This window comes from Corapipo altera, unplaced genomic scaffold (assembly GCF_003945725.1).
Source record: "Corapipo altera isolate COAL_440 unplaced genomic scaffold, ASM394572v1 22, whole genome shotgun sequence".
Lineage (NCBI taxonomy): Eukaryota > Metazoa > Chordata > Aves > Passeriformes > Pipridae > Corapipo > Corapipo altera.
In genome coordinates, this window is record NW_020884886.1 from 4525520 (window position 1) to 4552499 (window position 26980).

At 40.0% G+C, this 26980-nt stretch overlaps 1 protein-coding gene across 1 annotated transcript; it reads right to left on the minus strand.

Moving 5' to 3' along the window:
• Nucleotides 1-6873: 6873 nt before the first annotated feature.
• Nucleotides 6874-26942, minus strand: WDR1 (WD repeat domain 1). The gene is made up of 15 exons (XM_027642881.1): nucleotides 26713-26942; nucleotides 26323-26444; nucleotides 22444-22534; nucleotides 19394-19541; nucleotides 17837-18017; nucleotides 15942-16019; nucleotides 15104-15184; nucleotides 14752-14985; nucleotides 13843-13930; nucleotides 12795-12951; nucleotides 12079-12166; nucleotides 10495-10605; nucleotides 9850-10023; nucleotides 8570-8714; nucleotides 6874-8267 (listed from the first exon to the last, which is right to left on the minus strand). The coding sequence occupies exons 1-15, from the start codon at nucleotides 26726-26728 to the stop codon at nucleotides 8158-8160; spliced, it is 1824 nt and encodes a 607-aa protein (XP_027498682.1). The 5' UTR covers nucleotides 26729-26942; the 3' UTR covers nucleotides 6874-8157.
• Between the last annotated feature and the right edge of the window lie 38 nt (nucleotides 26943-26980).

Sequence of the window (26980 nt, forward strand, 5' to 3'; positions counted from 1 at the left end):
TCCCTGCAGACTCTGGTACTCTCCCTGTGGGGCTCATAGCCCATGTGCCCATCTCCAGCTCTCTTAGTGCCTCCAGTTCTGGTGTGGATAGTCCCCCCATCCCACCAGTGTATTCTCCATGGACCAGGGTGCCATGGGCCAGGAAGGGCCAGTTGGTAACCTTCTTCCTGCTGTCCATCCAGGTCCTGTGACACTAACCCTTGTTCCCATGAGACACAAAAGTCAACTAACTCTATTGTCCAGTACAGTGCTTAGCTGTGCTCTCTTGGACCTGACCTTGACAACTCAGCTGAGTTTCTTTGTACCCAGTGTGGGCCTTGGCCTTATTTCCTTTTTGGTATTCTGTAACCAGGTACAGAGGAAGCCTCCTGAACACCTTCAGAGATGATAAAACAGCTGATTTCCCAATGCCATAAACTTTTACAAGAAGGATCCTTGAAAAGAAACTGGAATTTTAGAGCAGACCTGGAGGCTGAGACAGATGACCACCAGCCTGACATATCTCTAGGTTGATGTATTCTTGGAGGAGGGTGAACTGTTCTGGGAGGACGCTGAGATGGTGGCTGGAATCACTGATGATGGTCAGCCTCTCTCCACTGCTCTGTCAGAAATGCTCATGAGAGAGGATGAACTGTCAATACTATCAAGGGAGACTACTGTTCATGGAAGTCCTTCCTCTTTTTTGGTGGCTCTGACCACCTATGAGAAAGAGAACAATAATGTTTAAGCAGTATATGCACTGGGCAAGCACCAATTTTCTCAGTCATTTCCTATGTAGGATTGTTGTGTTTCAGATTTTTTCAGGCATATCTGTATCACCAAGAAGCCCAGAGATAGCTATACTGCTGGGAGACCTAAGTCATGGAGGTATTGTCTTCTGGGTTATCCCTATGCCCCTCAAACAGTCTGCTGATGGCATATCCCTCATAGCCCTTGAGAACCTGCCCACACTGCCCGTGCAGGACTGGCTCTGCAGCATGACCAGCTTCGGTAGGCTGCTGCAAAACCCAGCAGCAGTCCTCTACCAAGGAGTGTAATCTCACCTTGAAAGACCTTCCCCTTCGTATCAATCCTTTGTTGGCTCAGCTGGTCACTGACTCTTGCACAGTCCAGCTGTGACGTTTTCTGTGCATTCATGGTCATAGGGTCAGCAACCCTCCAGTTCCAGCTCTTTGTACAATTGATTTTGCTCCCTTCTTATACACTGCTGTCATTGACTGTTAATTTAGACATTAATAAATCAGGTTGTGCTGACCACAATACGGAGGAGTTGACTTAACTTGTTTTGTTGGTAAATCTGGTTGCATCATAAACAAAGGCTTATTTGTGCATATTTTATTTCAGTGTCAAAACCACTATACAAACCTCTACTGTTTTCAGCTGTGAGTGGTTCTTAATTGATCAAGCACCTCATTGACTCTGTTAGCACTGTTCAACTCCTACAGTGCCCACTTTGACAGATGCCAAAGCTCCAATGTACTCATCTTCTTCCACCAGGTCCTCCTGTCTTGCAGACTGAGGAATTATCAGCTTGTCTTCGATTCAAATTAGATCAGGCATCACTTTCTCTGCTCTTCTAAGGAAATACTGTTACAAATTTTCCCTTAAACATAGGTATGTAAATTTAATAAAGATTTATGAATGTGTATTTCTGACACTGCCTACCTTTTCATCTCTTCATTTCAACCCAATCTAGTGGAAAGTGTCCCTGTCCATAGCATAGGGCTTGGCATTAGGTGATCTTTAATGTCCCTTCCAACTCAAACTGTTCTATGATTCTGTGATTCTTTTTGCTTTCTTAAGTTCTAGCCCCCTTAGTGGCCCTTTTCTATATAACATGCAATAGAAAGAACAGTCTTTGTCATCATGGTGATGTGCTGATCTGAGACGACGTACTGGCTATAATTTCCTTGCCAAACAGCCCTGTTCCCGGAGAAGCACGCTGCTCTGCGCTGTGGGACCTCGCTCACAGGCAGCACTGGGTCAGGGAACTGCAGCGGGAGAGCAGAGCTGGGTGGCATGTGGAACAGCATGGAGATGTGAGCGCAGTCTGGCCGGGGCTGTAAGCTGCCCTTCTTCCTGGGTGAGCTGCAGGTTGCCATCCCACACGGGAACAGCTAAATCATTCCCGAAAAAAGTAATTTCAAAGTGTCAGTCTGGACAGGGCAGTCAGCAGGAATGGAGCGGGAGATGCCGTCAGCAGTGCTGTTCTGCCACCTGGTGCCGGAGGACCGTCCCGGCCGGTCCCCGCGGCTGCTCTACTGCTTCACTCTCTTCCTCCCTTCTTCTCTCCCTCCCTCTTTCTCTCCTTCCCTTCCTCCCTCCTGCATGTCACCCTGCCCTGGGGAGAACCTGTACCGAGCGCCAACACCACCGGCATCACAGCCAGCAATCTGGGAAATTCACCACGGAACTAAAAAACGTTCTGTAACCCTGTAGGACTTTTAATACTAATAAAGTATGATTTTAATACTAATAAATATCATTCTCCTTTGCACAGGGCAGTCCTGATGACTAAATCGTGTCCTAGAATGTGATAAGTACTAGTTGCAAAGATATAACTACTACTTACCCATTATTTATAGGCACATGGTGTGATACTGAGGGTTGTCCTGTGCAGGGCCAGGAGTTGGACTTTGATGATCCTAGTGGGTCCCTTCCAAGTCAGGATATTTTGTGATTCTATGATTCTATTTTAATTTTTGAAGTCTAAAAAGTACCAAGTATGTACATGTATGATCTGCTCAGGTGTGTTCTTAACCCCTTCCTTACCTTAATGTTTCTATTTAATATTTTAATATGATGCAGTTGTAAACTGAGGCACGGTTTAGTCTGCTGCGTGCACTAAAGATTTGGTTTTTAACTGCTTGGAAGTGGATAATCCATGAAGATCACCAAAAACACTCAGCAGAAGGGACTATTTTCCACCTCCAAATAGGTGCTGTTAAGAAATCTGTAGAAAGACTGTTTAAACACCTTATGTTTCAACTTACTTGGCTGCAGCTACTTCCCCACAGTTTCCCCATCCTGAAACCACCACCCCTGCCTTGTGGAGTTGTACCTGATTGCAATGGCACCTCTAGAGTCTCTCACTAAGAGTGATACTGTGTCCCTATGAGTAGAGCAGCAGCCAGCCAGTGCTTCCCCTCTGCAGGTCAGCAGGTATATGATGGACCTTCAGAGGCAACACAGAGGAAACACATGCAGCAAGCCCATGTGTTCTGTACAGGCCATGCACCGGTTACACACCACATATAGGTAAGAGGGTCCAGGAAACAAAGGTTAGATACGCCAACCCAGAAATCTGTGTCATTTCTGGGCTGTCTTCAGAGCATGTGAATCATGGCATAGACATCTATTAATATTTATTTGGCAAAAATATTCACATCTGGCTGCCCTGAGGAGATTCCCTCTTTCTATTTTAAATGCCTGCAAGCTTTACAGAATAAAGCAAATCAGCAGGAAAACACTTGACTGACATGTTAAGCAACTTTCAGGTACTCAGATCCTCTGACAACCCAGCCTGAATAATGTTGATAAGCCATGTTTTCAGGGGTTGCTAAATATGGGTGACTCACCTGTTCATGTGGGAGACTTGCTGGCAATCATACAGACCAGGCAATTGGGAATGACAAGCATTTCTGGGTATCAAAGAAGAAACCCCTTTTGGTGTCACAGTAAATTTTACTTCAAACTTTTATCTTTCTCTAAGGGAAATCAGAACTGACCAATCTGACTCGGAGACAGGTAAGTGCTGACTGCAAACAGTGCAAGCTGGGGCAACAGTAAACAGCCCTACTGTAGATGCTCCTGGTTCCACAAGCAGTTTACTCAGCTGCCAGCTAACCCAGCCTTGCATATTGTGTGTGTTTCTCTTAGCCTGGCTCATAAAGAGCTAGTGTGTAGAACTTAATGAAGCTGCAGCCATCTGTGAATCTCCTCTCATCAGGATGTAATTGTTACAACATCTCCAGGATTGAGTATTTCAGAAATAAAGATGGGAGGTTCAGAATGAGTTTGAAAGTGAGGCTTATTCCTCAAACCTGATGTGTTTCCTGCAAGTCCCAAGCAACAAGGCAACAAAACAAAGTTTCTTCTACTGTCTCTATTTTAACAGAGAAACATGGCAGTTCTGCAAGTATTTATAGCTGTGCACAATGCACCTTTTTCTCTTGAATGTTTCAAGGAAAAGGGGGGGCCTGTTCTTAAGTGGGGGGAAAAAGCGTGGCACCAGGTGATAGAAAAAGTTGAAGTACTCAACACTTTTTGACTTTGGTTTTCACAAACAGGCCTGCTCCCACATGTCTGCATGTGCCAGTGTGCTCCGGAGAGGTCCAAGCATCAGGAGTAACCAATGTTGGGTCTACCTAAAAACGGGATGTATTCGAGTCCATAGGGCTGTGATGAGACCCACCCAGAGCTGTAGAAGTGGTTGGCCCATGTACAAGATAGTTAATTATCCATGAAAGATACATGTTTATCAAGGGAGGGGCTCCGATCCCTGGAAAAAGGCTCATCTATGAAGATAGGGGAACTCAGGGAACAGGGGCTAGTTTGCTTCCACTGCAATCCCCAGAGGGATGAAGGTACACTTCCCCTTGCAATTTAATCCTGAATAGTTGCAGGACAAAAGAATAACCAACATGGACTTGCCACAGGCAAATCAGAAGACCACTTGATAACTATGCATCTTAATGCAGTGAGGGAGGTGATGCAGCACATCTGGACTTCAGACACCTCCTCCCACAGCAGTCTCTCTTAGAAGCTGAGGTATGTAGACTGGAGGAAGCCAACAACTGAACGTCCAACTGGTAGCCAGCAGGCAGCAAGAGAAAATATTCCAGGGGGACAATACCAAGGGCACGGTGTTCAACTTTCTCTTGCCAGTAATAAGTAATGTGAGCAAGTGGTCACACAGCACATCTTGGAGTCTCAGGTTGGATTTTAAAAACTTGAGAGGAACAGATTACTCAAAGAGGCTGCATAATCTCAATCCTTTAAGTTTCTTCTGACTTGGAAAACAAAACACAGCTGACCTGGTCTACTATTCATCACAGCCCTACAAGGGCTCATAGCCCTTGTCTCATATATGAGACAAGATCTTCAGTGTCCTTCCACCAACACACCTATGAATTGGTGTAATTGATTTCATTCCTGTCAGTTAAAACATTGGTATGCTAAAGGAACTACCTTTAGTATGCAAAACACATGCACTTATTTATCTCAGTCTGATATTTATGGGTCCCCTCCAATTTGAGATATTCTATGATTCTTTTACTGATTAGCTTTATTCCCAAGCCTCCCTGTGGAGCTTTGCACTCCTAGAACAAGCACCTGCTGTATATATGAGAACTAGTGATTTGTTCTCAGCCCAGCCAGTTAACTGCATCATTTTGTTCCTGGGCACACGGAAGGCACTTTTTTCTCCTCAGTATACTTTCACCACAGAGACAGACATGGCTAAATTTGTTGTAGGGAAAAGTTTTTATCAGCAAATTCTTCCTTGTGCCACAGCTATGAAACTGTATGTGCAGTGACATACTAGCACATGCAGCAGGTGGAATTCTTGGGTTCTCTGCTCAGAAAGGTACCATCAAAAAAATCAATTCCAGCTTGCAGGATGCCACAGCTTTGGCATTTTGCTTCACAAAAATGTTCATGTAAGTAAAATTTTAAGGCAGTTACACTCACTCTGAGAAACTAATAGTTAAGAGGAAAAGCATTTGGCAGAGGAACAGAAGTGCCAGAACATCTATTGTGGGTTTATCCATAATTCTATTATGCATCCAACATAACAAACAACGTCCATCTCCAAATAGATTTGTGATGTCCTTTACCTTCCCCTCTGCCCACTGCCAATTCAAGAATCTCATTTAGGATTTGGTGATATTCCACAGAGCAGGTGCTGTTAGTTTCTGGCTGACTGGACAGACCAGTTTCTTGGAAGGCCAATGTGCTGTACAGGCATAGCAGAAATGGAACAAGCAAACAGGATTAAATCTCAGCTAAAGGGGGAGGGGAGAGGAATGTCTGTAATACAGCCTTGTGAGGAATTACTGGTCATGTTAACTCTCCCAGTCTATCCCTGGCCTAATTAAGCTGCATTTTCACTCTAAAGTAGGCAAACTGCCAGCCATAGTGAAGTGAAACCAGCTTTCTAGTGACTGCCAGCTAGAGCTCAAAAGCACATTCATGCCTTAAACACAAACCTTTAAGAGTAATGGGGCTTGAGAAGCCATGCTTGAACACAGCTTAAACTAGTATTAAAATACTCAATGAAAGGTTTCTAGCTAACAAGACATTCTGCAGGAGCAGTATCACAAAATAGCTCATCCTACACACCACCTTTCAGACATGGTGCACAAGCTCTGAGAACTGCTTAACTACCCCAACCCCACCCCCCTTTATCATTACTTAAACAAACTGCAACACAAACCCACTGAGCAGATTCAATAGCAACTCTTCCAGATGAGACTCAGGGAACAATGGAGGAAGTGCTTGCTGTGCCAGTCCCTAGGTAATAGCACAACAAATTTAAGGGGCTAGACAGTGAGAAATCTTGTTCATTTGGATCCCTAATTTCAAATACGGTCTTTTCCAAAACTTCTCTTGTCCTTGCATTGTTAATAAGCACATGTGCAAAACTGCTAATGGAGAGATATAGTAAACACAAAGAAACCATGATGCAAAATATTCTGTTTCCTAGAAGAAAAAAAAAAAATCTATGTCAACTGTTCCAAAAGAGATTGCAGGCCAGAAGACATCTGATCACCACTCCTAAAAAGAAATCAACGTTTTTCCTTTTTAAAAGAAGTTTTACAAACATTTCATTTTTGAAAAGCAATATTTCAGCAACTGAGCAATAGTCCACAATAAGAGAAGCAGCAAAAGCATTTTATTTGCTGTATTATTAGTGTCATTAGAAATATGATTGGTAAAAAAAACAACACCCAAGTCCATACAGAAAGGAAAGCTTAATAAAAACCAAAGACAACTGAAAAGGTGGTGGTGGTGGTAGAGACTTAGCAGAGAAAAGTTTTTTAAATTTTCCAAAGTTCTAGACAGCAACAACTTTTTTTTGGCCATCAGAGATGGTAACAAATCTTCCTACTACTTTGCATCAGAGTGTCCTCCTCCACCCTTGTTGGACTGCAGGCTTCAAATCATTTAAATGTGTTGTGGAGTGTGAGAAAGGAACTAAACACAACAGGATTTGTTCGCATGAGGTAACGCTTCCATGCAACTGTTCTGCACATGCAAAGGCATAAAACTTACTGAGCAAACACGATCTTCTCAAAAATCACTTCAACTCATAACAACGCTTCACTTTGTTTAATTCCTGTATTTCTCAAAAGGTGGTAGAAGTACTGCATATTTTTTAAACAATAACATGCTTCTCCTCCTTCAAACAGAAAATCTTTAATCTTTGTAACAGAATGATTTCTTTTCCGACATTGAAATGACGAGACAGTCTTAATTCATGAAAGTAACAATTGTGTTTTTGGAGAAACAAGTTGCCACAACGATTATTTGTAAACATTATACCCACAACAGTAAGTACATTAAAATCCCACACTTCCACCTTAAAATAAACCACAAAGATTTGACATGAAATACATAAAAAGTTTATTATGCATGTACCCCATCTTCTTATCTGGAGGAGAAAATCTGAGGCAACAGTTTGGTGCAGTATAGAGAAGCAAAGCAATATACAGTAGCTGCACACAGCTTGATTGGTTTCAGACCACAACTAAATACTCTTACTATGACCGTTAGTACAGAAATGTTCTGTAATTAGAAAAAATGAGAAGTATTACTCTCATGCTGTACAGTCTTATGTTTCTTGGTTAGAAAAGAACAACTGATTGAGTTTGAATCTTTTGCGCCTGAACCTTGCACACCAACTTGCTCGGCTGTTGCCTCTGGAATGTTCAGCACAAAGGTTAAGCTCCAGACATAATTTAAGTGCTTTTCATGTGCAAACTGTTACTCGCTAAAGCTTTCAAAGTACATTTAATTACAGATATGAACACCCTGTAAAGATATGAGGATATGATAGCAGACCCAGAGGCCAATACAGATTCTTTAAGAGAAATGCTATGTTCCACTGCAGTAGTTCTAGTCCCTGATTAGGTCCTTCCAAAGAGGGGGCTTATTTCAATTGTAGGAGATAGACCATTCCTTAACAGAAGCATCATGGGATGTTGTTACCAGAGTATGTTCATCCAACCATGCCAAGCCGCTTACGTGATGTAGTCTGTGAGCATCTGTATGGCAGTGAAAAATAACAGAAAATAATTAGGAAGGCCAGACTGACAAGACAACTAGCACATATTCCAACTGTAATTTTTAGCTGCATAAAATACTAGTACTGGATTTTAAAAGTAACTACAAAAACAACGTAACAGAAAAATTCTGGCTGTTGTAGCTAGGCGGAGATTAGCATAAAGGCTGAATTATTTGGGGAACGTTCAAAGCCTGCTTACCATTAGCTCTAGAAAACAGGAGCTGTGTTGGATTTCAAGAACAATCAGCAACTTTCAAAAGTAGTATTTTGAAGGAAACATACCTGGTATTTTGACTCTGGTCTCTGGATCACTCACAGTCCAAACATACACCATCATGTCCATGCCTCCAGAAGCAAAGTGTTCATTGTCCGGTGACCAAGCAATACAAACAACTTTTGCATGGTGTCCGTAAAAGACATTATGTTCCTTTTGAGAGTTAGAGAAACAAGGGTTATTCCATTAGTTTAAGCTACTTCAGGAAATCACTGGCTTTCACCATACAGCATCAGAACAAGTGTATATCTCAGGTGCAGATGGATGCACTAACCAAACCAAGTGGTGGCTTCATTTTATGTTATTTATTTAAACACTTATTAGGCCAATAAAATACAGACCTTTTGTAAAAAAAAGTGCTGAGACTTTTTTTTCCATGAAAGCTGCACCTGTTAAGTGCATATGCAGTGACCCTTTCCTTAGAGACTTCTCTAAGCAAATAATCTCACAGATGTTTCTAAAGAAAAATTCGTTCAATTTTTACTTAGAAAATGCAATACTTTTGTGGAATGTCATCCTGCATTTTTGCTTCAGCGTGGTTTTCGTCAAAGCTTAATGACTTTACAGGTTGATACACTGACTGCTCAGCTGAAAAGTGGAAATGCCAATTTTTGGACTTTTGGTTAAGACAGAAGATTGACAGATAAAGCAAGATTCCCTGCCCTAGTGTATCTCTTTCATTGCTTATCCCTTACCATGGAAGTGTGTAGCACAGCCAGCAGAATTTTGTTGCTAAGTCTGCTTTATTTATTCATTAAATTTTATTGTATTGCATGATTTTTATCCAACTGAGCCTGCATTCTTGTCCATTTTACAACAATGCACATGTATTCACTAACAGGCATGGCACCTATTTTGTTGACTTTATTTCCTTTAAAAAAACCCCCAAACTAACACATTTGTGATTCAGCTGACCCACATAAGGAACCCGCATACTCTAATCTTTTGTATTTAACTACAGTGTGGAAATAGTCAGTGGAAATTCAGCTCCTTCCCCATTTAACCATGTGTTTGTTATTAGATGGGTTTCAGTGTTTTTCCAGTAGCCAATCTATGCTGCACATTTCCTCAACTATTCTTACAAGCTGAAGGATTCACACAGGCTGCTGTGAAAAGCAATACTAGCCCAAAATAGCAGGTAAACAGAGTGTCACAGAAGCATGAAATTGGTATCAGTGATTTACAATTAAGCCTCACCAGCTACAGTGTATTTCACAAAATATTTAGACATGAGCTGTAAGTCAATTTGTTTTTAAACAGAGAAAGCTCTGGATACATCAGTTCTTACCGCATAGCCATCAGCGACACTAAAGACAGTGACAACTTTGTTTGCATCACAGACTGCAAGAAAGGCACCATCGTGAGAATATGCCAGGTCAGTAACAGGACCTTTAGCTTCCAAAGTCTTATCATCACTCTTCAGAGAGGTTCCTTGGATTGAATACAAACGGACATTCCCATCCTGCAAATTAACAGTGAAGAAGGAAGAAAGGTAGAAAAATCATTTTACAATAGAAAGAGGAAGGCTTACTGAGTTTATGGAACTTTTTGCACCAATCCTATTTGGTAGTGCTTATATTAAGAAAGAGTTTAAATAATACGTCATTTATGCTGGCTACAATCCATCAAGTGTGGAAATAGATCTGTTTTCTAGAATTTGCCGACTTCAAGCATACAGTGGGTATGCTTGGCAAGTTAAAAGCAGTAAGTAAAGGATAAAAAAAAAAAAAGTGAAACGGACATTAGGTCACAATTGTGGCAGAACCCGGAGAATGAAAGCCCAGGAATGAAGTACGGCTTACTCGTTACAATATTGCTGTTGTTACAAATAGCCACCTACTACTTCTCAACACAACACACCTTCTATTATTAAATGGTTCTGTTACTAGTTCCAGTGTTCAAAATAGTACAGTTTTAGAAAGTGCAACCTTACCGCTCCTCCCACTGCTGCTGTACCTCCTGAGGGGTGAATGGCTACAGCTTCTGGCTCATAGCCAAGGTCATCAATTGCAAAACACTTTTTCTTATCTTTCATCAAGACAATCTGCAAACAGAAAACCAGAAACTAAGTAAGACCCTTCTTCAAACTACCTAATACAAAACCTTTGACTGCTGTAGTGGAGTACTTGGGCTCTAAATCAGGTAGTGCAGGGCATTCTTCACTGCCTTCAGCTTTGCCTCATTTGGTTTGAAAGTAATTTGGTGAAATAAACATGGGCAAAACAGTATTTTTTAGCAATGCTTACTCCCTTCATGGTTCACTCTAAAGGAAGGGAGGCAGGACCAAATCAGTAGCAAGTTAATACCTCAATGTTAAATTTTAAAGGCTATTTCCTATCCAGTTCTAGACTACGGACAACTGGAATTATAACTCTCAAGGAAAAGAGGTTTAGACAACACTATCAAATACCCCAAGCATGTAACCAGAATCCATACAGAAGGCATAAATCATTAGAAGGTAATCATGCTTTGATACAAGAAAGCCCTGGTTCAATCCTTCTGGTTTTGCATGATCTGAATACTAGTGGCAAGCAAGCTACAACAGCATTAGTTAACTGATCAGTTGCAAAAAAATAAAATGCAGGAGAATGACATCCTTTCCCCAAAGTCATGTCACTTGACGAATCTGGCAAGAGCATGATTCTGACTGGTTGTGGTGGTTTGGTCTAGGCCTTCCTTGGTGACCAGTTTGTAACCAAGGAAGGGTCCAGATTTACCCAGTATTCCCTACGATTTTTACGTAAGCCAGACTATAAGAAGAAAGGAGGAGAGGCCTTCGCTCTCTTTCCTTCCGGTGGCTTGGAGGTGCAGGTTCCCTGCTGTTGAGTCTGCCGTGTTGGGGAGGCGGAGGTTGCCGGCGATCGTCCCGGAGCAACTCTCGGTTGTCCCAAGGAGAGTGGTGGGATATTTCTTTGCTAACTCTTTTAGTTGCTAGATATTGGGCTACTAATCAGGATATATATATTTTTTATTTTGGTTTTATTCCTTTTTTTCCCTTCCCCCTTCCCTTTCCCCAGTGAAATTGTACATATTTTAATTGTATATAATTGTAATATAAGTGTAAATATATTTTTATATATCACTTTAGCTGTCTCTCTTTCGTTTCGGGTTTTCTTGGTTGTTTTTCTCTCTCTTCTCCCTGAGGTTTTGGGGGAGGGGAGGGGAGGGGGACTTCTTGTGGTAAGGTTTGGAGACTTGGCAGGGAGCCAGCTTCAAACCATATCACTGGTGTAAGCCTTACAGCACAAAGCTGTATTGACAACAAATACAGATGCATCCACACAAGGGACAATGTGAAATTTAAATCTATATGTAAGCGTGAAACTGGTACAGGACACAAAGAGGCAAGGCTATCAAGTATCCTGCTCAATTATGTTCCATGTAGCTCTTATTAGGAAATCATGTAGATGTGCAAGGCAATCCCACACTAAACAGACTTGTCAGAAATCATCATGTTACCATACACAGCCATTACTAACACAGCAATTGTGTTGATAATCCACGAGTTAATACTTACCTGTCCAATGCATAGAACTACAGTGTAACCACCAGGACCCACAGCTAAACATTTTGGTTGAACGTCCATTTTCACAGCATCCTGGCCACTGAAGGAGGGCATGGCAAAGCAGAGAAGTGGGAAGCACAAAGCAGAAAAAGATTATTTTAAATCACCTATTTAAATAATCACCCACTAATAATCAAACACATGCATAAATTATTTTTAATTAATAATCTGCAAGGTTTCCTATTGTTTAGTTTTTAAAGCTTGAATATCTTGATGAGGAAGCATACCTTTGAAATGAAATGTTATTACACTAGAATTTTTTAACTAACTAGGTAATCTTAATAGGATTCTTAAAGTTTTTTTGCTTTAGTTCTGGTTTCCATGAAGAAACAACCGTGTCCCACCCCTTCTAACTATATTTATTATCAGTATTCTTGGGTATTGATGAAACACAAAGTGGACACCTTTCCTACAGTCCCCCAACTAAGTCACCCGATACAAAGCAGATCTCTATCTAACCCGTGGAAGGGATAAGACAAATTGAAAAGCCTGGGATGCAATTCTTGTTGTCATAGAAAAAAAGCAAGGGTGGTACAGCAATCATTTCTACAGTTTCCATGGTAACATAAAACCTAAATAAACTGCAGCATTATTTTTTTAAACACATAAATCAACAACTCTTGCAGTAAAATAATTATACTACAACAAAAGGCAACACTTTAACTAACCTGTAGTCCCTCTTGCTAAGGTTGGTATAGCGCACAGTGTCATCCATACTGCAGGTGACCAGCTGATCCATTTCATCCACTGCCATCCTAGAAACCTGGTTTGTATGGCCTTTCCCAGAAAAGCCATCATTCTCTCCAGTTTCAGAATCCCAATAATGTGCATAACAGAATTAAGGAACATTTGAAGATACCGGTGCAGTCAGATATCACATCATGATAAGTTAAATAATTGACAGAATAGCTAAGGTTAGAGGGGAGCTCTTGAGATTGTTTGGTCCAGCCTGCTGCTCAGATCAGTGTCAGCTACAACAGGCTGCACATTCTGCAAAGTTTTCAGTATCTCTAAGGATGAAGACTCTACAAGCTCCGTGGGCAACTTGTACCCTCAAAATATTTACTAAATAAACTTCTGAGGTTCTATAGTGAGCTAAATGACCTACCACAAACAGCTGTAAACAGTGGAACAATTAGATTTTAAGTATGAGAATAGAAAATACTTTTTAAAAATTGTAGTTTGAAGTCCTGCAACACTGGTTTTCCCTGATGTTGTATGTTAACATCAGTTTGAACTACTAACCCTGTACTACAGGGTTGTAAAGAAACAAGTCCTACATTTATAACAGTTTATGCCAACATGACACCATTGTAACATATCACAACAGGCAGGATGAAAGACCATGGTTTTAAGCTTTAGAATGCTGGAAATATAACTTTCAACATATTCTGCCATACCTGCAAATATGTATCGATGTTTCTTGATGTTACAAGAAGCTAACTTATTTATTTGTTCCCTCACACTAACAAGCTACATACCACAAAGAAGTGAAAACTAAAAATTAAGAGCTGGCTTATACTTAGCAGAAAAGCATGAAGGCAAGCAGTAAAATAGGTGTTAGGGGAAAGCAAAATAAATTTCTTCAGACATAAAATATTCACTTGTGTCCAATAAATACTAAATTTCTTTGGCAAAGCTTTTTTTATCCCCCCTCCTCATGAGTTCTCTTGGACTGTAAGGCTAGAAGAAATATTTCTATCATTCAAAGGATATTAATATGACCATCGTTACTTCCAGAGTAAATATAGGACTTTCCACCATTTTTGTGCACCGTAAGACACTGAATTGATTTACTATGACCCTGTGGATGGGACACAAATAATTATTAACGAGTAATTTTTATCTTAACACATGCAAACACCTATTTGAAAAGAATTATAGGTTATTCAGAAAATAAATATTTGACAAGCATTAGAAGTCACCCAAAACACAGATCACTATTTAACAGTGCAGTCATTTAACTGTTACAGCACTGCTATTTCTATGTCCTTGAAGAGAAGCCATAAGCACTATGAACATCCTTATTAGCCTGATGGGCTAAAATACTTTCATGGCCTTTTCATCACTTCTTTTCAGGCACTTTATGATTCAGGGAAGGGGACTAAATATGGTCATGTACCCACACCAACTGCCAGAATTATAGCAGCAATGGCAAAAAATCTGGGACATCTGTTTCTAGTTCATATAAAAATGTAAGATCCCATGAGAGTGTTGTGTCAGCAAACTCTAAATCCTAAAATTAAAGTTCAATTGCACAGTAACCCTAGTCACCTTGTTCACAATACACTAGTTCTGGCAGAATGAGACATCACTGGTAGTTTTCTATCTATGCTGTATTTCTTTTTCATCTCAAGAATGCTTAAAAGCTGCAACGAAAGATGATAACATTAATTAAAACAACAAAAAAAAAATCAGTCTGTGTATTTGTACAAAGCACACTCTCACACATGTAACATTTTAACTTCTTGATTCACGTGACTTTTAAGAATCAGTCACAAATAGCTTGTTTGGCAATGCTAATTTAACAAAACTATTTTTCAATAGCTATTATTCCATCAAAACAACTTCAACCACTGAGTCATTTATTGCAGGAACTGGTGCAACAACAGAACTTTAACCTACCTTTATGATACGTAAAGGCTTATTTGGATTGTTCTTGTCCAAATAATTGATATAGCCAGACAAGGAGATAGTCAGTAAATGGTCTTTCTGCCACAAGCAACCCAGCTGCTGATCCAACACGTTTGATCCCATGTTAAAAGTATTTACAATAGAGTTAGCACCAACATCCCAGATTTTAGCAGTTTTATCTCCAGAAGCAGAAAGCAACTGACTACTGTCAGGGCTCCAACTAATCTGTAAAAACAAATGTCACCACAAGAGAGTAAATACATTTATTATTGCAAGACTTCACAGTCCATGAACTGGGTAATGAAACATTACAGATTATTTACACAAATGAAGTGATACTTACAGCATAAATACCTCCATCATGTGCTTTGCCTCCACCAAGTGCACACACTTTTTCTCCAGTCTTCCCATCATAGACAAAAATCTTAAGAGATCACACAGACATACAACTTAAAGGGAAAAGCAGTAATAGAAAAAAACCAAGAACTAATACACTGTTACTTGCACTGCACAGATCACTCACTATGTGGCAAGCCTGTACGTTTATCAAACACTAGATAGTGTTTGATACATTAGACTCTTTTTAAGGAGAGCCACAAGCTATCCTCCATTTAATAATTAAGACTAAATGACTGAGTTGAAAACTGTAAATAATCACACTAAGTCCTCTGCACATTGGATCCTGACATTTCAAATTCTGGAATATGTTACATTTTTGACTCCTGTTGTGATGGCAGCTACTTAGCACTGCTGTCATGGGAATCTGCCTTCTTAGAAGGAAGAGTTACCTATGGCAACAGTGTAACCCGGCCTTATCAGTAGGGAATACACATGGAGCTGGGTCCCTATCCGTGAGTTAGTTGACTATTCCAGCTAGACTTCTCAGGATCATAACAAAGACATATATATTCCAAAAATCTAACATGTTCCTGCCAAAATAACCTGTAAGAGAACATGCTAGGCAGATGGAATGGAGAAGAAAAGCTGAGTAAGAATAATCTGGTTGACATTAGCTATTACAGATTTATAGGAGGGTAGTTAAAAGTTTAAACCAGTCATTTCTTGGCATGAAAAAAGAAGCAACATGGATTTTACAATAATAATAGTAATAATCCTATTCCCAAATGCACAGAAATAATCTTCTCATACTAAAATCACTACAAAGAGTCCTTGTTTTTTACCTGGCCATCTGCACTAGCTGTAGCAAATCTGTTCCCATCAGGAGAAAACCTCACACAGTTCACAAACCGTGTATGGTCCTGTAGGAAAAAAGTAAAAATCAGCAAACAAAATAAGAACAGACCCTTTTACATAGAAGATAATCCAGTAAATATGAATTTCTCTTACATGTGAACCATAAATTAGCTGTATAGGAGATCCCTGCTCTAGAAGGAAGTCTAGCCTCTATCTGAAGAGGATCATGGGGATCACAAACAGTTCACAGAAGAAACTCTGACATCAAAACTGATGTAGTTCAAACAACTTAGCACACAGCAGGAGAATGAGGACCCAGTTTCTGAGATAAGTAGGAAAAACCTCTCAGCTGCAGCCTACATGCAAACACAAGATTCTGCCCCTCTGGTCACTGAATTCTTCTGCAAGGTTCTCTAGATTTCAACTCTTACTTTATTGCACAGTAAGCTTTATACACAGAAAACTACTTTAACCTCCTTATTGTAAAAAAATACAAGCACAAGGAAGAAATTGCTATTTTACTGGATTTCCATTTCTGGGAGACTGCATTAGTGATAGTTCTGTGAAGTAATGAGGCAAGACTGATGCACGCTTCCCAAATAGACTATTTACAAGTAGGAGAATATTCAAACCATGCAAACTAGAAAACAAGCGTTAAATAGGGAAGCACCACAATGAGGTCAAAGCTCCCATGAAGAGAGATTTGAGAGACTATTTTTAGTATTATGAAAGGCAGGTTCTAACCTACTTTCTTTAACTATACTTTTTTTTTACCCCCTAATGATACTACAAGCTCTAATCTAAATCATATAACAGTCCGTACCAGAATCCCATATATCAACTCAAATATTACTTTAAAAGAAAGACTGCATCATATGCCAGTCTAAGGAACACTGGTAAGCAATTCAGACTTCAGAGTTCCAAAAGAACCAGCTTAGCAAAATGGAAGTATCAGCTTAAGTTCAGAAATATATTAGGCAACTACATCATTTCTCTGGATCGCAGAGCTCAAAACAATTCCTTTTCTAGAACTGGAATGGAATTCTTACTAAAGTCAGGGCACGAAGGCTACTCAAGGCTCACATGTAAGAAAATAAAAGGCCTACTCTGTTTTTAAAAATAAAATACAAACTAAACATTTTGACTTTACTACAATAACATCAAGTATCTTTGCAATAGTTTTTTTGAGGCAAGAGACATGTCTACTGACATCAGAAACAGCTGCAGAAGCTTGTGGCTTTTTATTTTCTTTGGCCTCAAGCAACAATGAATGCCTTAACTGTGGTAGTTCCAGGTTTTGTTTCATTTATGTAAGAGATTGTAACTAGTACAATAAGAAACAGAGTTAAAAGGAATGTAGCAACACAAAACTGACCACACAAGTTACACACCTGTTCCACTTTGTGGAAGTCGAGTTATGCTTTCAAACATCTACACTCACCCTTTCTAAGCAGCCCTGGGATTTCAGATTTGAGCACTCTTAAGCAGATTGGAAAGTTCCATTAAAATCACCACATTTATTGAATCAAGCACCTTGTAAAGTGTTAAGAAATTCTACACATCTGCACTGGGAAGCAGAGCTCAGAGAGCATCAATAGGGCCAATAAAACAGTCTAGTTCATCCCCTTCCATAACTTAGGAGCCCCCCAAAATAAGCCTGGAAAAAGTGCTTCAGGTTTTCTTTTTAACCAATCATTTACTTCAGTTTTCTTGGCCTGAGACGAGCCTTTGGTTTAAGAAAGCCACTTGACACCAGCTGTGCCTCAAAATGGGGAACTAAGAATTTTTGTTCTAACAGCTAATTGTGACAAGAACTGCAAGCTTGTTGGAAAGCTTTAGGTCAACCTGCCACACAGTTGAACAGAGCCACACGTAGACTTACACTTAGTGTAAACTTGAACTTGAATGGCGGTCCCTCAAAGAAAGCGGCACAGTTGTCGTCACTGCCAGTTGCCAGACGATAGGGTCTCGTTTGCTTAATGTCCACACTATTGATCACTTTGTTGTGCCCAGTAATCTCACCAACAGAGGAGCCACTATCCCACAGGAACACTGCTCCGAATCTAGTTAGGAAAGCACACAATAACTACAATTCATAAAAGTCACACGTAGATTAACTCCTCCAACATCTGCAAACAGCAGATTTGAGTGTGCTCAAAGAAAAGAAATTAGGTCATCTCGTTAATCTCATGCAAGCGCATCATAGTTCCCCGAGGGCTATTTGAGATCTTGCTGGTGAGACAATCTAATCTTCAATAGGAGACGACTGCTGAAGGGGAAAAACAAGGTAGTTTGGTGTATAAAGCTTCTAAAATCCAGAGATCTGATGCACGTTCTTCAATAACACTATTGGTTTATAAAAGGAAGCAGTAAATCTGCCCAGTCACTACACAGAATGCAGAAAGCTGGATAACTGATCTGATTTCATCGTTATATTCCTATTTAGCCTAGATTGGGTACCATCATTTTTACAAATATTATTACTTAAAAGTTTAAGGAAGAAGAGTTTTAACAGCATTTTTGTCAGATCTTACTTTAAATGGCCTTAAGGAAAAAAAAAATTATCAGTACAGTCACAACAACGGCATTAAACAAAGCATTGCTGTTGAAAAGGCCTTCTATAGAATCACTTCAGCAATATTTTATACTGAAAACGCATCCATCTAACAGGAAGCTGGCTGAAATTTTGAAGCAGGAGAGCAAACTTAAATTGTATCTACCCAGGAGCAGATGGAGCTGTAGTGAGCAATGAAGTACAAAGAATCTCTCTCAAATATCAGGACACAGTACAAGATAATTATTAAAAAATGGTGCAGAGGGTCAGGGAACAGGACCACACAATGCTTTTCAGCCCTTTATGCATAAGACTACCTGGTCTAGTCTCTGCCTTAAAGTTCTGACAGTCTTTGAACATTAAAGGAAGGACACAAACCTGAATGGGCACCTCATTTAGTCAGGTAAAGGATGAGTGCTTGTGATTTCATTTAATTACCATACTAAGGGCCTAAAAATACAGACATGTTGCCAAGTGAGAAAACTCTTATTCAATCAGTTGCATAAGACCATCACTAGAAGAGGGAGAATTATGTTGTGTTTCTCCCTTCCTACTCTATCAGAATTAGTCAAAAAATCCACCAAACAGTTGTCCTTGAAAATAATATCCACCTCTAAGAAATAAACAAACACATATAATTTTTAAACTGAGCAATTGTAAGAGAATGGAATTTTCCAAGTAATTTATAGCTGTCAAACACTGCATAGACAATTTTGTCGCAGAACAGCACAACTTTAAGTCTAAACAGGGAACAAACAATGATTTTCCTCCCTTGAAGAATTAAAAACTTTCTGCCAAGAACTTGCTTTGTTAAGATGCAGAGCTTTACAGTAAATGTATGTATCTATATATAGACATACATACAAACACAAAAGAATTACTCACTTTTCCCTTCCTTCTCCAACCACAGCAATTCTCTTGCTGTCTTCAGTCCAGGCAAGGTCCTTTATTTTTCCTGCAAACGGCTGATACTCATACTTTAGTAGGTGTTCCTTCTGTGTAGTATCCCAGATTCTCAGCTTTCCTGAGACATCTGCCATAATAAAATAGAACATAACTATTGTTCCAGCATGACTCAGTCACATGACTCAGCTATCTGCCAGGATACAGATTTTCAGCTACACTGAACACTTGTACTAGGGACCTACTATCCTACCCTATTACAACCACTATAAATCACTTTGTTTAGGAATGCTGAAGACAATATACATTTCACCAAAATATGTTTATAACCAGATAATATGGTTCAAGACATGCAGCACCAAATACAACACATGGAGACAACATTTGCAAACAGACACATGAAAAATCTGCACATTAACAGGGTAAGAACTCTAATGTTAGCAGTTGGTATGTGTTAAGTATCTGTGTTACACAAAGAACAACCCAAATCAGCCCCCCTGCCCAGCAGCTACAAGACAGCTCCCCGACCCTTCATTGGGAAGTTAGCCACCCTACGTCCACAACAGGAGGGCAGTCCTGTGAACAGTGGTTGATGCACTACAATTTGTACCTCAGGCTTTTTGTACCTTCAAAGGAAACCTGTTCTGCGTACAAATACCAGGCATATGTAGATGTACAAAGATTTCTGTCCACAGAACTCAAATCATGCACGCTTATCAGCATACTCTTTCTATGCAGAAGCATGAACATACACACTTATGCTGAGTGTGGATACCTGCACTATCTGGAATACTACACAATAGATTACCCAGTAACAGTAAATGTCAAAAGCAGCAAACACAGAACAAGCAGTAACAATGTAAGACTTAAGATAATGAAAGCTTCTGTGTCACTGCTTCCCCTCAGTGTTGCACAACCCTAGAGCTTAATTCTATTCAGGGCAATTACTGTGGTGCAGCATTGTAACCAGAGGAATTGTTCTATACACAGACAAATTTAGACATCCCTAATGAAACCCACACAGCAAAGTCTGTGTGTATTGTACCCATCATAAAAGTCACTGTTTTAGAATAAACCATGTGCTAAAATATGCGTCTTTCACCTCAGCAGAATGTTTGAGTTCTGTTCACCATTTACTGGTGCATCTTTACAGTTCAATTTAAACATACAGCAACCCCGCATCTTTAAGACCTGATCATAGACTCATTTTCTTCACTTCTGCTAAAAGGACAGATGGAGAATCCTCCTTTTTTATACAGAGAATTTGTTATTGAAGCAGAATTTTAAGGTGGACTTTAAAATCTAATTGTTTTCTCCATCTATTAATAGATAGGGTACGTAGAGCTTTAACTCTGCAGTATCTCCCATTACTACATCTGCTATGACTGCAGTAAGAGAAATTACCATAAAAGCCAAAAGCATACTGCCAAAGGTCTGTCTCATGAAGTACATGAAGTATTAATGCAGGCTGCATGGCTAATGCAGATTTATAGATAGAGAAATGAATCTTACATGTTATACTTAGAAACAGCTTAAACAGCCTGGTACTATCTTCAGACCTCATGCTCAGCAGTATCACAAAACTATTTATAAATGACACACAGAAGACACTTTTTAAGGGAAACATTGCAACCTAAACTCATTTACTTGGGTATGAAAAAAACTCTGAAAAAAAGTGAACCAAATACTCCCCCCATCACAGATCAGGCTATGTATGTATTACTGTTCTTTTACAGAGGACTGGAAATCTACAAAGACTACAAGAACAAATTAGATAGTTATTCTGAGGATTAAGTAGTGCACAAACCTAGAGCACCAAGTCTGTAGAACACAGAATGCAAACTGGATTTTAAGGTTTACAATTTGACACATGGTCCACACACAAGACTGAGCCAAGAAAATCCTGGCTGTGGTTCCTTTGAGACAAGAATGTGCGAAAAAGAAAAAAAAGGCAAAAAAAAGCTGTGCTATCAGTGTTCTTAAAGGTTCCCCAATACTCAAAAGATACCTATTCTAATACAGTTTTCTGATATGAAGGAAGCCAATAAGGACAGAATGTTTTACACTTAAAAAATATTGTTCCCTTGAAACTGCTTACAGAGAAACTCCCATTCTACTAGGAACTTTGCAGGAATGTGGGCTCCCTTTCTAAGGAGCTCATATTCAGAATGTTTTCTTTTCAGATATATTACTTAAATATTTCTGTATTTGGGCATATTACTTGCTTCTGAAGCATTTCTAATTGACATAGACTAGCAGTTTTTAAAAAGTCCATACATTAGCTGCAGATATTTTTTAAAAATGCAAATTACAGTATTGTATTTATCAATATTCTTCAACTGTACGTCAGTCCTCCTGAAAAAAAATATTAATTATATGAAGCAAACTTCTATTAAAAAGGGTTTGTTTAGTTTTTTGGAAGCCAAAAATTGTAGTCATTTCTGCTAACAATACAGGACATTCATACTGCAGAAATTCATTTTGCCCATTCTCAGACTATTGATTCACATGTGTTATATGGAAACTGAGAATTAGCCTCCTTCCCTACTAACTTACCAAAGAAATATTTTTTAGTTCAGGTTACAAAGGTAACAAAAGTTGTAAGTCTTGCCAAGTTTGGTCAGGAAGACAGAAGTATACACTCTTTTAGAATCCCTCCCCTGCTCCGTAAGTATCAAAGTTTCTTAACAAACAGAAACAATAGCATTTCAGAAATAACTTTTCACTCTGCTTCATTTACACAAGTCTTCATCACACTAAGTAATTAGAGTTCATTTTCAGGTTCTTTTTTTATTTAAATAATAAATTCTAAAAATATCAAGAATGTCACTAAACTCACTGCCTGAGAAAGAGGTTAGAGGAACAACTACAGGAATCGTTCCTCCTTCAGGCATGTATATAAAATTCCACTGAAGCACGTTACATTGACTCTGCATTATCCATACACACGTGCAAAGTGTTATTACTATTTTGCCAGTAACTTTAATATCTCTGTCCACACATTTCATGCAGCACACACACTGATACTTTACCTCCAGATGCTATGTAGAATCCACTGGGAGCATACTTGGCCACTACAACCTGGTGGGCATGCTCAGTGTAGATGTCAGCAATTGCAGGATTCTGTTTTAAAGGAGGAAAAAAGTTACAGAGTTGTATTTTCTCATTTTCAAAGAAATAAAATCGGAAATTCAAAGATAAAGTTCAGAATTTCTCCTCACGCTCCTTCTCTCACACCTTTCCAGCTTAAATTGAGCAATTGTCTAAAACTGAGAAGTGCAGTACACATTGCAGAACATTCCTCTCCAGTACCACTGAAACAACACAATAATTTCTAACAACTGACACAATTAAAGGATTTCCTCTTAACAGCCTGAAATGCTGGGATCCTTTCCTCTCCAATACCTGACAAACACTCTCCAAAAATAACAGGCCAAGTATCGGGCTCTTTTCTGGGGCTGGCCCAGGGATACAGCAGTTACCCAAGTAGAATACTAAACATGAACTGTGCTTTGCAGCACAAATCCAAAGTTCTACCGTAGTCAAGCATGAAAGTTAAGCATAGAGTTAACCATAATACATGGTTGTTAATCATCACCATGTACTCAAAATCATTTAGTGACCAATGAAGTGTATCAGGCTTGCTCTTTCCTGCTGATTGCAATCTGCTTATAAAGCCAGCAGACCAGCACAGGAAAAGGCATTCTCCCTTGTATCTAGAGTTGTACAGGAATTTGGAAAGGAATTCGTTGCACTCCATCATAATTTTATCTCTTCAGTCTTAAAGCATATTTTCAGATGCTTCACATTGGACAATAAAACTGACTCAATGTCTCAGTAGATCAGTAGTGTTACATGACAGAGGTGCCACACAAATCAAAACAAGGATGACATTAAGGCAAAAACTGCTTTCAAATTAACTGTATAAAAAGCCATTCTGCATCCCTCCTAAATGTAGTGCCACAACAGTAATACACTACTCTTCAGAAATTTTTTTCCCAACAGCTATGCTTTAGCTTCAGAAACTTGACTCATATGGTCAAAACAAAATTCCACTTTAACTGCTATAATTAATACAGATTTATTCAATTGAACCAGAAAACCACCTGATGTTATGGTATGACTCAGTCATCCAATCAGGAAAAACTAAAACACCCGCTCTGTGTTAGAAAGCAGTCTCCTGCTCACAAACCAAGTTCTTGCCGTTGCAGTAGTTACATCTCAGGAGACAGAATACAGCTTGCTCATGCAAGAAGTAGCTCTTTTTCATTCCTGTTTTCATACATTGCTCGAGTGCATTACAGCCCTACTTAAGTCACAACCATCTGCATTTACAGCATGTACATCCCTCTCCATTTTGTGTCCAACTGGATTTTATCTAAGCAAGACAAGATAATGTTTTTCCTACTCTATAGCTGCATTACCTACATGTTCAGGGAGCTCAAAACCCTCCACGCTTTGTTATAAATAGCTGATATTTTACAGCAAGAATCTTCAAGAGTCCAGAAAACTAAGCCAAGACTGGCTTAAAGAGTTAAACGAAAGATAAGAGTCCCAAATTTAAGGTATGGTATAGATTCCAGAAACCAGGTAACAAATTAGAGCGGTCAAATCATATGTTCTTTATTTGGTAACATTATTTCTCCTTGTAAAGTCAGTTTTCTAACTTGTATGTCTTTCATATCAAGCCCACCCCGCAAAGAACACTTTAAAAAATATATTTTAGGAGAAGATTATAATGTAAGCTGGGACAAATGCAGTACCTAATACTAGATTCAACAAGCAGAGTGAGGTTATGTGCCTTATTTCGAACACTGAAACCAGAGCCACATATGAAAGTGAGCAGTTTCAGTTCCAAGCTTCAAAGTAGTCTTAGACCCATGAAGACAATAAAATATTAATGACGTATGAAACCTTACAAATATCACTAGTCTTTCTCACAGTGCTTTTCCAGTGCTGCTCCAGAACTACTTGTTAAAGGAAGTCTCTAAATCATGTTCAAAGATCAGGCATTAACCCTGAATCCTATATTCATCACCACTGATTAGCTAATGCTAGATAGCTTTAGACTTAAGAGAGAAAGGTGATCACTGCATTTTGATGACCTGTTTTTTTAATTAGAGCATGACCATCCCACTGGAGAACTGTTCACAGAGGGATTATACAGACTTTCCAGCATTTCATTTGGTTGTTGCAAACTATTATAACATACAGTATTTAGAGAAGGCATGGTTCTTAACTAAGAGTGGACACGCATGTCAGGTTACAAATTGCAACATTCTCCAACATATAAGCTATAGTACAGGGTTTGATCAGTTTTTGTGTCACTACTATAACACATTTTGTAGTCAGATGTCAATTATTAACAGTAGCAGACTCCCCTTGCCAGTTAGGTAAGTTTGCATATCAGCATGAATTGTACCATAAAACAGAAAAACTCACGACTTCTATTCTCAACTTCCCTCGAAAGCCTTAACAGTCTACATTTGAACTCCCATAATCCCACCTCTCCTATATTAAAGTCATGCCCTACACCCCTGGCTCATACTGGGACTCACATTTGCATTGGGCAAATCTTCAGTGAGCTGTTTCAGGAAAAGCAAATTGCTTTCTTCCAATTGAACCTCCAAAGAGGTTAAAAAAAAATTCAGAGGATAATTAATGACATTGCAAGGGAGGAGGTCAGCATGCATGACTTGGGCAGAAACTGTAATGTAAGCAGAGTGGCTTTTCTCTCTTCTCTCATCACACTGTGTGCCATTACAGTGTTTAACTGAGGCTTCTGGTTTCAGAAACTCGAACTTTTCTTGATACCAAGAGCAAAACACTATTACAACAACATTATACTGAGACACCGAAACGAGAGCATAAGCTTATTTTTGGTTTGAAGTAGATGAATTTAAACTGATGGTAAACAAGAAATCTGCAAGGAATTAAGTTATTAGCAGCACTTCTCTATTATGGCATGACAATGAAGAAGTGCCTGAATATAGTGGGGGGTGATGAGATAAAACAGGGAATCAGATCAGTTTACAAAGGTGATTTACAGAAGCAGCCATAAACAAATCCATTGTTGTGGAGACCTAAAAATTCCAGAGAGGTATGTCCTGCCCTTCCCCCTGCAGCTCTCCCCACTGCAGGCCAAATCTGCAGTAGGAAAGTAAATCTAGGGAAGAATTTGATTATCTAAAGAAAAAGCAATCACTTTGGAGAACTGTATTTTTTGAAAACCAGTAGCAAGACAATAGCCTCGACATGTAATGCTTCCTCAACTTCTCATAGGGATACCACCAGAGAAGAAAAAAACCACCCAAACCTCCACACTACTGAAAACATTAACTGGGGCATTCCAATATTTAATCGATGAGTAAAATTCCCTGTGGCCAGGGCTGAGAACTCACAGTCAGCTTGTCATGGAGTCCTACAACTGACAACTGTTTTGATTGCCGGAGTTCGGGGCTGGGGTGGTGGGTGAAAGAAGCTAAAGGACTAACGCGTTTAAAGACACGGGTTTGCAAGTATTTACATGCTTCTCTTACAGGCTAAAGGCCCAAAACGGCAAAGAGGGAAGAGTTCATTTATTAGGCAAACACAGCACTGAACTTCATAATAGCGATACCTAAGAAGATAAACAGGGCCAACCAGAATAGACCAGTCTCTCATCTTTAAGTCCTATGCAAAGAGGGAGAGAACTGTACATTTTACTGAGATTTTCTACAGGTTTTTACAGCCGCTACCCATGGTTTTATGCCTGAGTCATGCACGCTGCTTATTCCCCTGCTGCTGATCACAGATCTGTGACCTCGATTGAAACCACCCAGAGTGAATGAAGCTAAAGGAGGGGCAGTGAGGCAAAATGAAACTTAGGGAAAGCCTTACGCTAGGAAGCAGAAAAAATCAGGATACATTACATCAATGTTTCTGATGACGACACATTTTCCATTGGTATAGAGAAAATTGTTGCCCTTAGGATCACCTCCGATAATTTTGGAAACGCCTCGTTCAACCTGCGGGAGGCTGGCGAACACTTTTTCTACGAGAAAAAAAAAAGGGGGGGGGGGAAGAAAGGGTGATAAAAGGAAAATAAATGATAATAAAATAAAATAAAATAAATAAATGAAAAGGGAAAGGTGCTCCCCGTTACCAGCACACGCCCTGCCCTGCCGGCAGTCGCCGTCACTTGTTGCTGTCAGCGAGGCGCCGCCGGCTCCGCGCCATCCTGCGGGGCCGCCGGGCGCTCCCCACCCGCATCCGCATCCCCATCCCCTCCCCTCCCGGCACCGGCGCCCCTGCCAGCTTACTGATCTCGTACGGCATCTTCGAGCGCTTGTCCCGGCGGCGGCGGGAGGGTCGGGTAGGGGCAGGGGCAGGGTCGGGCGGCGGGCGCGGGCAGGACCGGAGCGGACCGGCCTGTGCGGGTGCGGCCGCTCAGCCCCGCTCGGCGCCGCCGGCACAACCAGGAAGCGCCCGCGCCGCGCGCCGCTCTCCCCTGCCTTTGACCATATATAGTCAACTCTGCTCGCGCCGCGCCGCTCCCCGCCAGCCCCGCGCCGCGCGCCCTCCCCCGGA

Excerpts from the sequence above, each read along its gene's own strand:
- WDR1 (XM_027642881.1), bottom strand. Across the intron at positions 14,986-15,103 it reads ATGATGGAGGTATTTATGCT|ATTAGTTGGAGCCCTGACAG; the intron begins GTAAGTATCACT and ends TTGTTTTTACAG. Across the intron at positions 12,952-13,842 it reads AAGTAACGATGGTCATATTA|ATTATTGGGATTCTGAAACT; the intron begins ATATCCTTTGAA and ends TCTGTTATGCAC.